A 14,515-nucleotide genomic window follows, 5' to 3' on the forward strand; every position below is an offset into this window, starting at 1 on the left:
GGCATTGCTCAGGGGTTACTCCTGGCTGTCTGCTCAGAAATAGCTCCTGGCAGGCACGGGGGACCATATGGGACACCGGGATTCGAAACAACCACCTTTGGTCCTGGATCGGCTGCTTGCAGGGCAAACACCGCTGTGCTATCTCTCTGGGCCCAAATCTCTTTTATATCCTCTCATCTCCTATGAAGTGTTCTGAAATAATTTTTTTTGAGGAGTTAATCCAAACATCATCAAAGCATTGTTGGATAAATCCAAACAAATTTGAGGTTATAATGAAGTTTGCATTTAGAGGAAAGCCAAAGCTTTGGGTACTTAGATATTCCAATTCTGCTTAAGAATAATAAATAGGGCCATAGCAATAGTGCAGAGGGTAGGTTGTTTGCCTTGCATACTGCCTGCCCAGGATAAACCCAGTTCGATTCCCAACATCCCATATGACATCCCATATAGTCCCCAAGCTTGCCAGGAGCAATTCCTAAGCTCAGAGCAAGAAATAACTCCTGAGTGTTGCTGGGTGTGGCCCAAAAACCAAAAATAAAAAAAAAAATGAAAAAGACTAGTAAATAAAAAAAGCATTCATCTTTGAATATAAAATGCGTAGTTGTATATTAATACACATGTTTTTTACCCAGGTCACTTTTCCTTTATGTACCTATAAATCATTACAAAAATATATCCCAAGTAAATATTGTTTAATTGTCTTACAGGAACATACTATGGTTTTATTTTTTTTTTACAGTTTTTGTTTGTTTTGTTTTTTAATTTCCCCTTTTTTTGCTTTTCCTCTTACTGTTGACATATAATCTTTTCTACTTTCATTGTCTTGGAGAAGGAATCATAGATAAATATGCAGATAAGAGCTGGGGCAATAGTGCAGTGGGTAGGTTTCTTGGCTTCACAGAAGCTGACTGGGGTTTGATTTTTTTAATTTAATTTATAATATCTTTATTTAAGCATGATTTTTATAATGTTCCCTGCTTACCACCAGGAGTAACTCTTGAGTACTGCCAGATGTGGCCCCAAAAGAAATAAAAAAATAATGCAGATAACAAAGACTCAACATTTGACTTTCAAAGTGCAGGTTTAGGCATCAAAAATAAGTTTGGAAAAAAGTAAAGAGAAAAACCATGCTTTGTTATTCCTAGCTTGGAGAAAAGACTTGGCCCAGAAAGGGTTAGGGAGGGAAGGATGTGTTTCTCCCATTCCTCAACTCACGTACACACACCTGGGTTGAATCTGGGGGATAACACGCATTCCCAAATTCATTTGTCAGGTCTCAGATAGGGGTTGACCTGACTCAATTTCAATTTGGGGACTTTTTATTCCTAGATGCGACAGGTTCAAAGAGTTTTAGAACTCTCAGATGACCACTTAAATTGACTATTTCTCCTGGGAAGAAGGACTTGCCTGTGAGAAAATTAACTAAAAAATTTCTCTATCATTGTTGCTGCCCTATTGGTAGTCACAGAAAGATCAAATAGGTAGTACTCAAGCAGTAGTTTTGCAACCAGAGTCAGGATAAAATTTAACTATGGTGATGTTTTGTCTCCTATGATGTATAGAGCACAGTAAGACCATAGGTCAGAACAACCTGGAGAGTTCAACATACAAACCATACAAATAAACTTCAGAAACCCTGTAGGAACTGATTGTACTGTTTTTGATCACTGGACCATTTGATGTAAGTGATTGATGATGCCTTTTCTCTCCTAAGTCTCATTCCAGTTTGTAACTGGTAGAGCAAGTCTTTCAGAGTTAAATCTTAAGTCTGCTCCCAGGTTCACTTTGACAATTTAATAAACTGGCTAATTGTCACCAATATCATGTGTGGGAATTATTTAATTTTCTCATCTTTAAAGAAAATGGAATTGATTTTTCTCATAAATTTTCATAAATCCTAAAAAGTAAGTTAACATTTAAAATACATTCATAGTGCCTTACATATAGTATGTGCCATAAAAATTTTAGCCACTATTAATACTATTAGACTTGTCATTTTTTATATAAAATATTCTAAATTCTGTGTGTATTGTGTTTTTGCGCACATGCACTGGAAATCAAACCTACATTTGTAAGTATGAGTTACATCATTTGAACTACATTCATGATCCTTTACATATTATATTCTCAAAAGGAAATAAGAATACCTTTTATCTATCTCTCCATCTATAGTCTATCTATATCTATTTATCTTTTTCTAATTTTTATTATAACACCATGATTTACCAATTATACCAAGTATACTATAACAAGTATAGTCATTTCAGGAATTAAATGTTCAAACACCAATCCCATTACCAGTGTGATCTTCCCTTCACCAGTTTCCCCAATCTTCTACTATCTTCATGCAGGCACAACCAAGTTTACTTCATATTATTTGTTACAACAGAAAGGCAAATAGAATGATCAAAACTTATATCAACAAGGTACTTTAAAAATGATTGTTATATCTCTCCATGGTGTTACTGAAGTCAGCGTATAAAAATTTACTGGGCTGTGATTGGTGCTGGTTGAGTCTTCTATGTTACTGGATAGACTCTCTGAGGTTGGTAGACTAAACTTTCCCATCAGATTTTTTTATACTAATGGTATGACATTACTGTAAGATACTGAAGATTCATGTATCCATAAATCTAAAACAAATGTGGAGGCTTGAAAGTTTGATAAAGATGCAGAACTGGGCCATTTCTGACAGAGGACATAGGGTGTAGCTTTGAGTTGCTGTAGTTTGTGCAGAATAGGGATCAGCTATCCAACCCCTACATTTCTGAGAATGCCCTTCCCTGACAGGACTACCCAGGAAATATTGGTGGTGGCTATTATTTTTCTATTTTATCTTACTAGCTATCCATTAATCCATTCATCCATCCATCCATCATCCATCTATCCATCCATCCATCCATCACCCATCCATACATCCATACATCCATCTATGCACCCATTCATCACTATAGCATACCGTCCACAGAAATTCTAGTATCATTCTGTAGGCAGAAGTTGAATAAAATCTGTTCTATGTTGATCAGCAAAGAACTGAAAATTAGCACAAATACAAATTTATTAAAATAAGCTAGGAAATTTTATTTAAGTGAATGAACATTTCAGAGAGAAAAGGGTGGGTCAATTTGAGTTGTTTAAGAAATTGTGTTTGTTTGTTTCAGGGCCACACCTTGATGCTCAGGGGTTTCTACTGGTTCTGAACTCAGGAAATACTCCTGGTGGTGCTCTAGGGGACCAAATGAGATGCCAGCGATTGAATCAGTTTGGCCACATGCAAGTCAAACTATTACACTGGCCCAACAATTACATTCTTATATAGTAGTCTTAAAGTAGATTGAGGGGCAATGCCATTTTGGGTGAGATTTAGGTGAAAGATCGACTATTATAGGATTATATAACTAGATTGCTTCTGTGCATACTTCACAAGTCCAATGAGTGAGAGGCATGTCAAAACTTAATGATAATTTCATTATAATGAATTATAATGAGAAGGTGAGCTCTATGATCTACCTGGTCATGCATAAAGATCAGAGATATCGTATTCTTTTTTTTTTTTACACTTATTTTTTTTTCCAACTGCAACTGTATCTATTTTGGGGGAAGGGCAAGGCACAAATGGTCTTGCTCAGAAACTACTCTTGGTTCTGTGCTCAACGGGACTATATTTTGTGCTGGGGATTGATCTAGGGCCTCCAGCATGCAAAGCATTTACTCCAGGCTATTGAGTTCTCTCTTTTCATTAAGCTCATTCTCTTTCTCTTATGTCCTCTGCAATTTCCTTCTTACTGTGTTTGAGGCCATCTCCATCACTGTAACCTTGCTCAAGTTCTAAGCTGCTTTTTAACAACTACCACATTAGACACCTTTAACTTTAAGCTCACTCTCTGCAGCCTCATTCTTTGGGTAAACTCAGTTTTCTGGTCTGATTCCATGAACTTGTTACAATGGTTTTACCTGTACTTGTGTTTTGCCTCTTTATATTCTGCAAATGAGATAATCTGTTATGTCTTCAGTCTTTTTTGGGGCCGTCCACACCTGGTGACGCTCAGGAGTTACTCCTAACTCTGCACTCAGAAATTGCTCCTAGCTCAGGGGACCATATGGGACGCCAAGGATCGAACCCAGGTCTGTCCTGGTTAGCCACGTGTAAGGCAAACGCCTTACCTCTGTGCTATCGCTCTGGCCTCAATCTATTATGTCTTAATTCTGACTTTTGCCTAGCATGTTCCTCTTCATTCATGTAGCAAAAGACATCATTTCTCTTTTTCTAATAGTTGTATTTAATTGTATATATACCACATCTTCATCCATTTATCTGCTTATCTGTCATGGGATATTTGGATTGTTTCCACATCCTGGATATAGTAAATAGCACTGAAATTAATATAGAATCATGTATATCTTTTGAAGTTGGTGTTTTTATGTTCTTTGGATTATTCCTAAGAATAATTTGCAGTTCTATAATCACAAGTGATAATGAACATTGCTTCATATTTTTATTGGCTAACTGTACTTTTTTTTGGTGGTCATCACTTCTCTATTTAATGTTTCTGGTTCACTTATCTTTATCTTCATCTATTAAGATTTAATTTTGGATTTTCAATTACATTCCATATATTTATATTTCCACAACTACAGTCACTAAGTTGTAACAATCAAAATATTACTACAACTTTGTAGAATATAATTTGAAGGTGGATGGCATAATCCTTCCAATTCTTTTTTCCATTATCATTTGAGAATTTTTGTGTTATGAAGTTTAACACTACTTGTTCTATTTCCTTAAAGAATGTGGTTGGTCTTTTGATGAGGATTGCAAGGAATCTATATAATACTTTTGGTAGAATTAACATTTTCCCAATGTTAATTTTTATAATTCAAGAGTACTTAATATCTTCCACTTATCTGATGACATCACTTAACTGTGATATATAGAACAACAGGACAAGGAAACACAAAATATCAAAGGTGTTGATACCTATATTACCCCTGACCTTATAGAAATTAAAAGCACAGAGAAGGAAAGAAATAAAATAAAAAAGACAGAGATAGATGGAAGGTAATAGGAGTGGAGTCTGTGGTTTTTGGTTGTGTAGAGGTGTGACAAATATATATATATATATATATATACATATATAGTCTAATATATATATTGTCTAAACCAGAATCAAAGCAAAAGTATAATAACCAAGCTTAAATATGTGCTTGTTGGAGCCAGAACAATAGCACAGAGGCTAGGGCATTTGCCTTGCATGTGGTTGACCTGGTTGGTTCTCTTGCATCACATATGGTTTCAATGAGCTTGCTAGGAGTAATTTCTGAGTACAGAGCTAGGAGTAATCACTGAGTACCCCTAGGTGTGGTCTCAAAACAATAAAAAATGACCTTGTTAAGGAGGCAGGCTGGGGGACCTGAGGGTATTGGTGAAGGTAAGTTGCCACTGGTGGTGAGATTAGTGGTGGAATATAGTTTACTTGAAGTGCTATTGTGAACAACATTCTAAATCACAGTGCTTTATTACAGAAAAAGAATCGGTAGATTTGTCATGTATCTGACCTCAATATACTCTATAATATCATGTCTCCTGATCCCATGCTTAAAGAATAGGGTCACTTGTTCAGAGTTCTAGATTTTTGGTGCAAGCATCCTCCCTCATTAGAATAAGATTTCAATAACTAAGAAATAAATCTTCTCCCCATTACACCAGCTTGATGTCCAGGTGGTTTTTCTTGTTTGGTGAATGTGTGAGTGAATGTGTTTTATATAACCATTTCAAGTTTCAACCCTTTCAACCTTTCAACTCTTGCATCATAAGCTTTGTTCATAAGCGCTTCAAGTCAATCTTTGCATATTGATCCACAGTTCGATATAAATTTGCTGTGATCATAGGAAGAAGCAAACTTAAGAAGAGGCAAATTCCTTCTTCATCTATCACTTTATTTTCTATTGCTTTTTCTTTATTGCTGTTTTAAAACCTCTATACCACAGATGGTCTGTAACAACTGTAAATTGTATCTCTTAGTTTTAGAGGCCTGACCAATCTCTGAAAGCTTTAGGAGAGGATTTTTTTCATGCACCTTACAAGTTCTGCTCTTTTACAGAGTTCCTTGGTTTGTGAAAGCATAATTCCAATCTTTGCACTCAGGGGTTACTCCTGGATTTTTGCTCAGAAATTGCTCCTGGCAGGCTTGGGGGATCATATGGGATGCCAGGAATCGAACCTGGGTCCATCCCAGGTCAGCAGCTTGCAGGGCAAATGCTCTATGGCTGTACTATCACTCCGGCCTCTATAGAAATACTTTTATTGAACATGAGGCTTACTTTATTTCAGTCTGATCTCACCTTACTGCTTCTAAAAAGACCATATTTCCCTATACTGTCACATTACTGAGGTTCCTAGTGAATTTTTAGGAGCTGTGAACCTACTAATGTATTAGATGAGAGCTCCATTTGTGTGTGTGTGTGTGTGTGTGTGTGTGTGTGTGTGTGTGTGTGTAAATTATAGAAGTACTGGTATGATGTAGTGACATTGAGTGCAGGTAACTTTTTTTCTTTTTTTTATGGTGTGGTGGTGGTGGTGGGTGGGGTGGTGGTGGTGGTGTACTTTTTTTTCTTTTTTAAACTTTATTTATTTATTTATTTATTTATTTATTTATTTATTTATTTTTACCACACCCAGCAGCACTCAGGGGTCACTCGTGGCTCTGCACTCAGAAATCGCCTCTGGAAGCCTGGGGGACCATATGGAATGCCAGGAATTGAACCAGGTCCTTCCCAGGTAGGCCTCACGCAAAGCAAATGCCTTATCTTACTGCTATGCGGTCTCTCTGGCCCTGAATGCAGATAATTTAATCCTTTTTGCTCTAGGCATGTTTGCTCAAAGGCAGAAGAAGTAGAAAGATAAGTCTACAATAGGAAGCCATAGAAACTTTGTCTTCACAGTGGACTAATTCAACCTGTTTCCCTCAGAAATTGAGATTGAGTTGGTGTGATTGAAAGGGTACATATACACAATGGAATATTATGAAGCCATCAGGAGAGATGAAGTCATGAAATTTTCCTATACATGGATGTACATGGAATCTATATTGCTGAGTGAAATAAGACAGAAGGAGAGAGATAGACGCAGAATAGGCTCACTCATCTTTGAGTTTTAAGAAAAATAAAAGACATTTTTGCAATAATTCTCAGAGACAAAAGAGATGAGATCTGGAAGGTGCAGTTCATGACATGAAGCTCACCACAAAGAGTGATGAGTGCTATTAGAGAAATAACTACATTGAGAAATATCCTAACAATGTGAATGAATGAGGGAAGTAGAAAACCTGTCTACAGTACAGGTTTGGGTGGGGTGGGGAGGAGGGAGATTTGGGACATTGGTGTTGGGATGTTGGACTGGGGACTGAATGACTGAAATCATAGAACTACAATCATATTTGTAATCACGGTGTTTAAATAAAGATAAAAAATAAAAAAATAAAAAGAGAGAGAGCAAGAGAAAAACAAAGTTATATATAAAAAAAGAAAGGGGGAGCTTTTATACAGTCAGCTATATGTTTACTCTAGGAAGAAAAATTTGGTCTCTGGGAAGGCTGAAGTGCGCAGCTGCAGGAAGGAGGCTCATCTGAAGGCTGAAGGGAATACCCACCTCTCTAGCTAGAAGAGTATCAGTATGAAGACAGATGTTGCTGCCATATCACTTTCGCACTCAATGCTTTTCCTAATGTTATATTTCTCTTATAAAATTCTCTAGGAGTCAAAGCAATGAGCATAATTAAGGCTCTACATAATATGTCTACATAATTTACTCCTCCATAAAAGTGAATCCCACCCCAATTACATTTTAGTGTATATAGAAAAGTTTACCCATCTCTTGATTATCCATTTTAGAATATCTCACACACGTGCCATATATGTATTCTTATATATACATATATAAAATTACAATATAATGTAGAAAAGCATAATTCCTTCAAATATCAGTTGCTGTTTTCAATAAATCATATTTACTGATTTCAATTAGTGCATAAGAAACTCAGTAAATACATAAATCATGGTTGTTTCTGATGCAAATGTATAAATTGTTTAATAGCCAGGACTTCCTAAAGTCAAATAGGTGTAGACTTGAAGTTATTGAGTGTTAATATTTATATTTGCTAGAAAAGTAATTTGTAATTCCATCTTTAGTACAAGTTTCAAAGGTGGCTGCCTTTTCTCTCATCTCCCTAGAGATTAGAGCTTCTCTGAGCAGAAGTTGATATTTCTCTATATCCATCCACATATAAACAGATTATACTGAAATGAGTCAGAAGGAAAGGGATAGACAAGGAATAATCTCATTTATTTGTGGGATATAAAAAATAAAAAGTAGTATGGTAATATCCAGAGGAAATAGAGAAGAGGGTTAGGAAGACCAGTCTATGAAGTTCATCACAAATAGTGGAGCAGTGTAGTTAGGGTAAAGAAGAAAAAGCGCCAGTGGGATTTCGATGAATTCACTTCAGGGAGAGTGTGTTGCCCGGATCGGCGTACGGAGAAATATGAGATACATGAAACCACACAGAGTATGTGGGGCCAACACGTTTCTGGCAGGAGTGCGACAAGTTTATTTTTCAAACGGGTTTTTTAGGGGTGAGCCAGTCACAGGTGCAGAGAAGGATATTTACAATAACAAGGCAAGGTTAATTGCAATGTTAATTCTAACACTCAGGGCAGCTTTTAACAACCAACCTCAAATGCAAAACAAAGGTTAGGAGGAGGTAAGAAATATCTAGAAACTTGATCTTCCTGAGCTGGGCTCCATTGTTTTTGAGGTTAAGCATAGGAAGAAACCAAATCTTCTAAAATGTGTTTTCCTATTTTCTGAGCAGAGTCAATTTCGCCCTTGTTTACCAGAAACTTCAGCTGCAAGGACATATTTGAAACATTGTCTGAACTTTTAGGGTTATACATCTCCAGAAAAAGGGTTTCTCTTAGAAATCTTTGGTGCTGGAATTTCTGAGCAGAATTATTTGATAGAGGCCACAATTTTGCCTGAGATAATGCCAAGCATCTCTTCGGAAATTCCTCAACCATCCAATCAGGGGAAAAAGACATCCACAGCGGTCCTTTTGAGGAACCCCGTGGGGGAAATTGCAGTTCTCCCCACCAGGAAAATCTAAGGATACCTCTGGTGGGCTGAATTGCCCTAAAGGTTTATGAAGCTGTGGCAGACCACTATGACAATGGTAGTTGGAATTTAACACTCTGGACAAGAACTGGTTGCTGAAAGGACATAAAGTGATATGCATGGTACTCCTTCAGTAATAATAGTGCTAACCAGTGTCTGGAAAAAAAAAAGAAAGGGAAGGGAAAAGAGACAGAGAGAAAGAGAGGGGGAGACAGAGAGGGGGAGACAGAGAGGGGGAGACAGAGAGGGGGAGACAGAGAGGAGAGAGAGGGAGGGAGGGAGAGAGAGAGAGAGAGAGAGAGAGAGGTAGAGAGAGAGAGAGAGAGAGAGATAAAATGTCTGACAGAGAAAGGGGAAGGGAAACAGGACATTGGTGGTGGAAAAGTGCAATGATGAAGGGTGGTGTACATTGTATGACTGAAACTCAATCATGAAAAATCTTGTAACCGTGGTGTTTAAATAACTAATAATAAAAAATAACTACACATTAAAAAGAAAAAGTTGATTTTATTTCCTGAAATGAGGTTGGCGCTGTGATAACTTTTAGCAAAACTATGGTGGAAGTTCCAGTGTGTTACTGTGAACCAAAAATCCAAGAATTCATGAACACAACTACTTCCTACCTGGGTGCTGTCTCCTCGGAAAGAACACACCTGGCTTAGCCTCTGGGAAAACCAGCACTGAGTTCCCCACCCACCTCTGTGTCCCAGCCAAAAATCACACACATGACAGCACAACTCATCCACAGATGGTAGAGATGCATGAGAGAATGCAACTGGGACCAAAAACAGAGCAGCAGTTCTCAACTGAGTCTAACCAGAGCTATTGACACACAGCTAAATAAATGATCATTACTTATGCTACTAAATTGGTCAGTTACTTCTACCGGATGGTTACACAGCCGACATTCATTGAGTGCTGATTTTTTTTAGGTACTTAGCTAAGCATCTTAGACAAAAGATAACATTAAATTCTCTTAAAAACTCATGGTACATGCGGGGCCGGCGAGGTGGCGCTACAGGTAAGGTGTCTGCCTTGCAAGTGCTAGCCAAGGAAGGACCGTGGTTAGATCCCCGGCGTCCCATATGGTCGCCCCCAGCCAGGGGCAATTTCTGAGCGCTTAGCCAGGAGTAACCCCTGAGCATCAAACGGGTGTTGCCCGAAAAACAAAACAAAACAAACAAACAAAACTCATGGTACATACGTTTATTATTCTCTCTTTATGGCAGGTTCAGTTAAACTTTTAGTCTTCTAGCTAAAATTTAAGCTCAGGTGTCCTGGAGCTTGATCTCTTCACTCTGCTGCCATATTGCCTTCATCTAAATTTGCTGCTGATAAACTTATGTATATTTAAAAATTATTACTTTAAGATTTGTTATTTTGTCTCTTTAAATTGAACACGAAATCAGAAGGCTCAATATGTTTTAAACCAGAAAATGCTTATGGTGGTAGATTTTGATATATGATCGTTAATTAGATAATAGGCTAGATTTGTATCTATATTTTATTAATTTATTTTTATAGGGATTTTCCTTGTGTGCTCTGGAAAACTGGGGTTGACTCCAGGAGGTACCCTACCCTGTAGTGCTGGTCTGACTATAGGACATTGTCTGGCAATGCTGAAGAAAAACGTGGGGATCAAACTTGGGACATTTGTGCATGTAAGGAATATGGTCCATCCACCATTCTAGTTCTTTATTTTTTGGGAAGGTTTAATTTTCCTGCATAAAGGTGATAAGTAAAAGAGAAGGACTATCACTTAAATTTTTGGTATGAGTTTTGTCTGCATGCTTTTAATTCTTGTCCAATACCTGTAGTTGTTATTATTATTACAGTGTTAAAACTATTTAAAATATGGACACGGAAGCAAAGAGAGCATTAAAACTATTCTATTTACATACTTGGTTAGCGTTGCATCAGTACTTAAACAAAATTGTTTAAGTTTCTAAGAGTTTATACCATTTTGTGTCTATAAATTAAATGTGCAAGTTTGCAAATTGAAAAAGGGGACTATATACAAATCATAATTTTACTAAAATATATATTTTTAAATTTTATTGAAATCGTTGTGATTTACAAGCCCTTCATAGTTGGATTTCAGGCATACAATGAATTAGGGCCAAGTCTATCACCAATCTCCACCTCCCTCCACCAATGCTCTCCAAGTGTAACACATACCACCCCACTTCTCCCCAGCCTGCCAACCCATTTTAAATTTAGATTGTTAGACTTTAGGGTCTCTTGCTCCATTGTTGTTGCCTTTGACTCAGATATTTAACTCTGTCCTTTTTTTTTTTTTTTTTTTTTTTTTTTTTTGGATCACACCCGGCAGCACTCAGGTATTACTCCTGACTCTATGCTCAGAAATCGGTCTTGGCAGGCTTGGGGGACCATACGGGATGCTGGGATTCAAACCATCATCCTTTTGCATCTAAGGCAAATGCCTTACTGCTGTGCTATCTCTCTGGCCCCTAATTCTGTCCTTTTTTTTTAACACTACCAATGCACCTGATACCCACTTGACCCCTGGTTCCTGACCCCTGACCCCTATCCTTTCATTGTGTTGCTCCTCTTGCACTAAGTTTTCCTCCTTATCACTCAACTCTGGGGATATTTTAATAACATATTGACTATTATTACTAATAGAACAGATATTTGGAGTTGGCAAGATAGTGAAGGGATTAAGGATCTAGCCTTGCATGTGGCTGATTCTGCTTTAATTCCTGACACTGCATCTAATCCCCCAAGTATCTCCAAAAGTGGTTCCTGAACAGAGTCAGTAGTATCCCTTGATATTTGGGGGGTAACATCCAACCCCCAAAAATAGCTACTTTGAGTTAATACAATAAATGTAAGATCTGCTATGCTTCCTATTTCCACTTTGTTTTCCCTTTTTCTCTTTCTTTTCTAATTACAAGAAATCCCAGCAATTTCACCTTTATACCCTTTGCCACTGGTTTCTGCTGTGACCACAGCCACTTCACTCACCACAGTTTTCCTCATCGGCCTGATTTCCACAGTTGTCCACACCGTTGCAGTGAAGATACTGAGGCAAGCACTTGGTGATGTTCCCACAGGGGAAGTAGCCGAGAGAGCACTGGCCATCCTGTCCACTTCCTTGGGCAACTGTGATGAGGAGAGAGGAGTGAGAGTGAATACAAAGGTCTTGCAAAATATGCTTTTCTTCTGATGTTCTGGAAACATTTGGTCTTCTCTTCTCATCCCGGCATGCGCAACTTTCCATATGGTGTCTCACCCTGGGTTATTTCCATATTCTAGTATCCATATTCTACTGTAAATAGCGTTGCAATGACCATAGGAATGCAGGGGGCATATTTATTACAGTGCTTTAATAAATATAAATTTAAAATAAAAACTACCTATATAAAACTTTAAGGATGTCTGAAGAATCCAAATAATAATTATGCTGCTTATTATCTGTTTTTGTGTTTTGTTTTTTGGGCCACATTCAGTTGTATTCAGGGCTTATTCCTGGCTTTTTGCTCAGGATCACTGTAGTCAATATTCAGGGGACCATATAGGTGCTACGGATTAAACCCAGGTTAGTGATCTGCAAGGCAAATACCTGCTGTTTTATCACTAGAGCCCACTGATTCATTCTAAATTTGAAATTAGTTCCAAATTTTTATGCTATGATTCAACAGATACATTTAAATCCTAAATAGTAATTTTCAAACATAATTTAACTTGTTTTAGATACTCTCAAACTTAACAGTTGAAAATAAAGAATAAGGAATGTTTTACTTCTTTAATCATTTGAGGAATTTCCTAAACAAATGCTCCATCATCCCTAAAAATTTAGAATACATATATTTCTCCCATAGCTATAAAGAACTATTAAAATCAGAAAATCAGCACTAATGCTCAACTACTATATATATATATATATATATAAGTCAGAACCTATTCATGTTTTACATATTACCCCCTCCAAAAGTTCTTCTTAGAGAAAGGAGATAGTTCACAATTACTTCTTGAATTTAGTAATTTATTTACTTTTGGAACAATTTAGAACTGTTGCTTTTGTTCTAACATTTTAGAACTATTGCTTCAATGACCCTAAAAATTAGAAAATTTTAAATTAGCTGTTTTGTAAAATATTCCTGTTTAAATGTTTAATCACATTTCATTTTGGGTTGTGTAACTCTGACAAGAAATTCATGCAAGTGCTGTTCATTGGTTTCTTTCTTTTTTTTTTTTTTTTTTTGGTTTTTGGGCCACACCCGTTTGACGCTCAGGGGTTACTCCTGGCTATCCGCTCAGAAATCACCCCTGGCTTGGGGGGACCATATGGGATGCTGGGGGATCGAACCGCGGTCTGTCCTCCGCTAGTGCTTGCAAGGCAGACACCTTACCTCTAGTGCCACCTTCCCGGCCCCTGTTCATTGGTTTCTTGAGGTGATATCACCCAAGTTTCTTTGTAAATTTAGCCTTATCATTAGTAAGCATTATGTGGAAGGTACTGTGAAGCTATGTAAAACTCTTAGGATTTATCAGAATGTTGTTATTTAAATTTCTATGTAAACATAATCTCATAACTCACTCAGTGATTACAATCTACATGTTTAATTTTGGTATTTAAATGGTCCAAGAATCATCCAATGAGAATTATTGTCACATAAGTTTGATATCCTTCTGATATTTCCCTACATCATGTATGAGGCCTTCAGAGTTGGTGTGCTGCCATATTCATACATGAGATGGGTCAATATCACAAAGGACAAAGTAGCAGCAAGAGAATGGATAATTTTAACCATTTAAAATTCATTTTAAAATTGAACATAATTAGTCTTAAAGATAATAACAAGCTTTTTAAGATACTAAGAAAAATTAAGAAAATATAATTTAGTTTATTATATTAAACTTACATCATAAGGAAAACATAAGGTTTATAAATAGACATATTTCTTTCTTTTTGTTTTAATTTGTTTTGTGTTTTGGGCTACACACCAGGGCATGCTCATGTGTTACTCTTGGACCCAGTAGATGTATTTATATATCTACTTTTTATATAGACTTTTTGAGCAAATAATTGAGATATTAGAGGTATTTGAATGTAATTCAGCACTGGGAATTTGTAAACTACTGAGATCAGCAAAAAAAATAGACTCAGAGCTTTGTTAGTATCCTTAATAGAGGGACCAATAGGTCATACAGTAGTTACAGCACTTGCCTAGCCTGTATCCAAACTAGGTTCAGGGACTAGAAGGAAAGTACAGCAGGTAAGTTGCTTGAATTGCACACAGCTGACCTAGATTCAATCTCCTGCATTCCGTCTTATATCCTATCCCTGAGCACTGCCAGGAGTAAATCCTGAGAGCAGAG

At 37.1% G+C, this 14,515-nt stretch overlaps 1 protein-coding gene across 1 annotated transcript in view; it reads right to left on the reverse strand.

Annotated features, from left to right (window-relative positions):
* The window catches only part of RXFP1 (relaxin family peptide receptor 1), an 84,545-nt gene extending 72,132 nt beyond the window's left edge, over positions 1-12,413 (reverse strand). The window contains exon 1 of the mRNA XM_049770861.1: positions 12,158-12,413. Coding sequence (XP_049626818.1) covers positions 12,158-12,413 — 256 coding nt within the window. The remainder of the gene's footprint in view (positions 1-12,157) is intronic.
* Positions 12,414-14,515: the final 2,102 nt, after the last annotated feature.

The sequence above is a fragment of the Suncus etruscus genome, chromosome 3 (genome assembly GCF_024139225.1).
Source record: "Suncus etruscus isolate mSunEtr1 chromosome 3, mSunEtr1.pri.cur, whole genome shotgun sequence".
Taxonomy (NCBI): Eukaryota; Metazoa; Chordata; class Mammalia; order Eulipotyphla; family Soricidae; genus Suncus; species Suncus etruscus.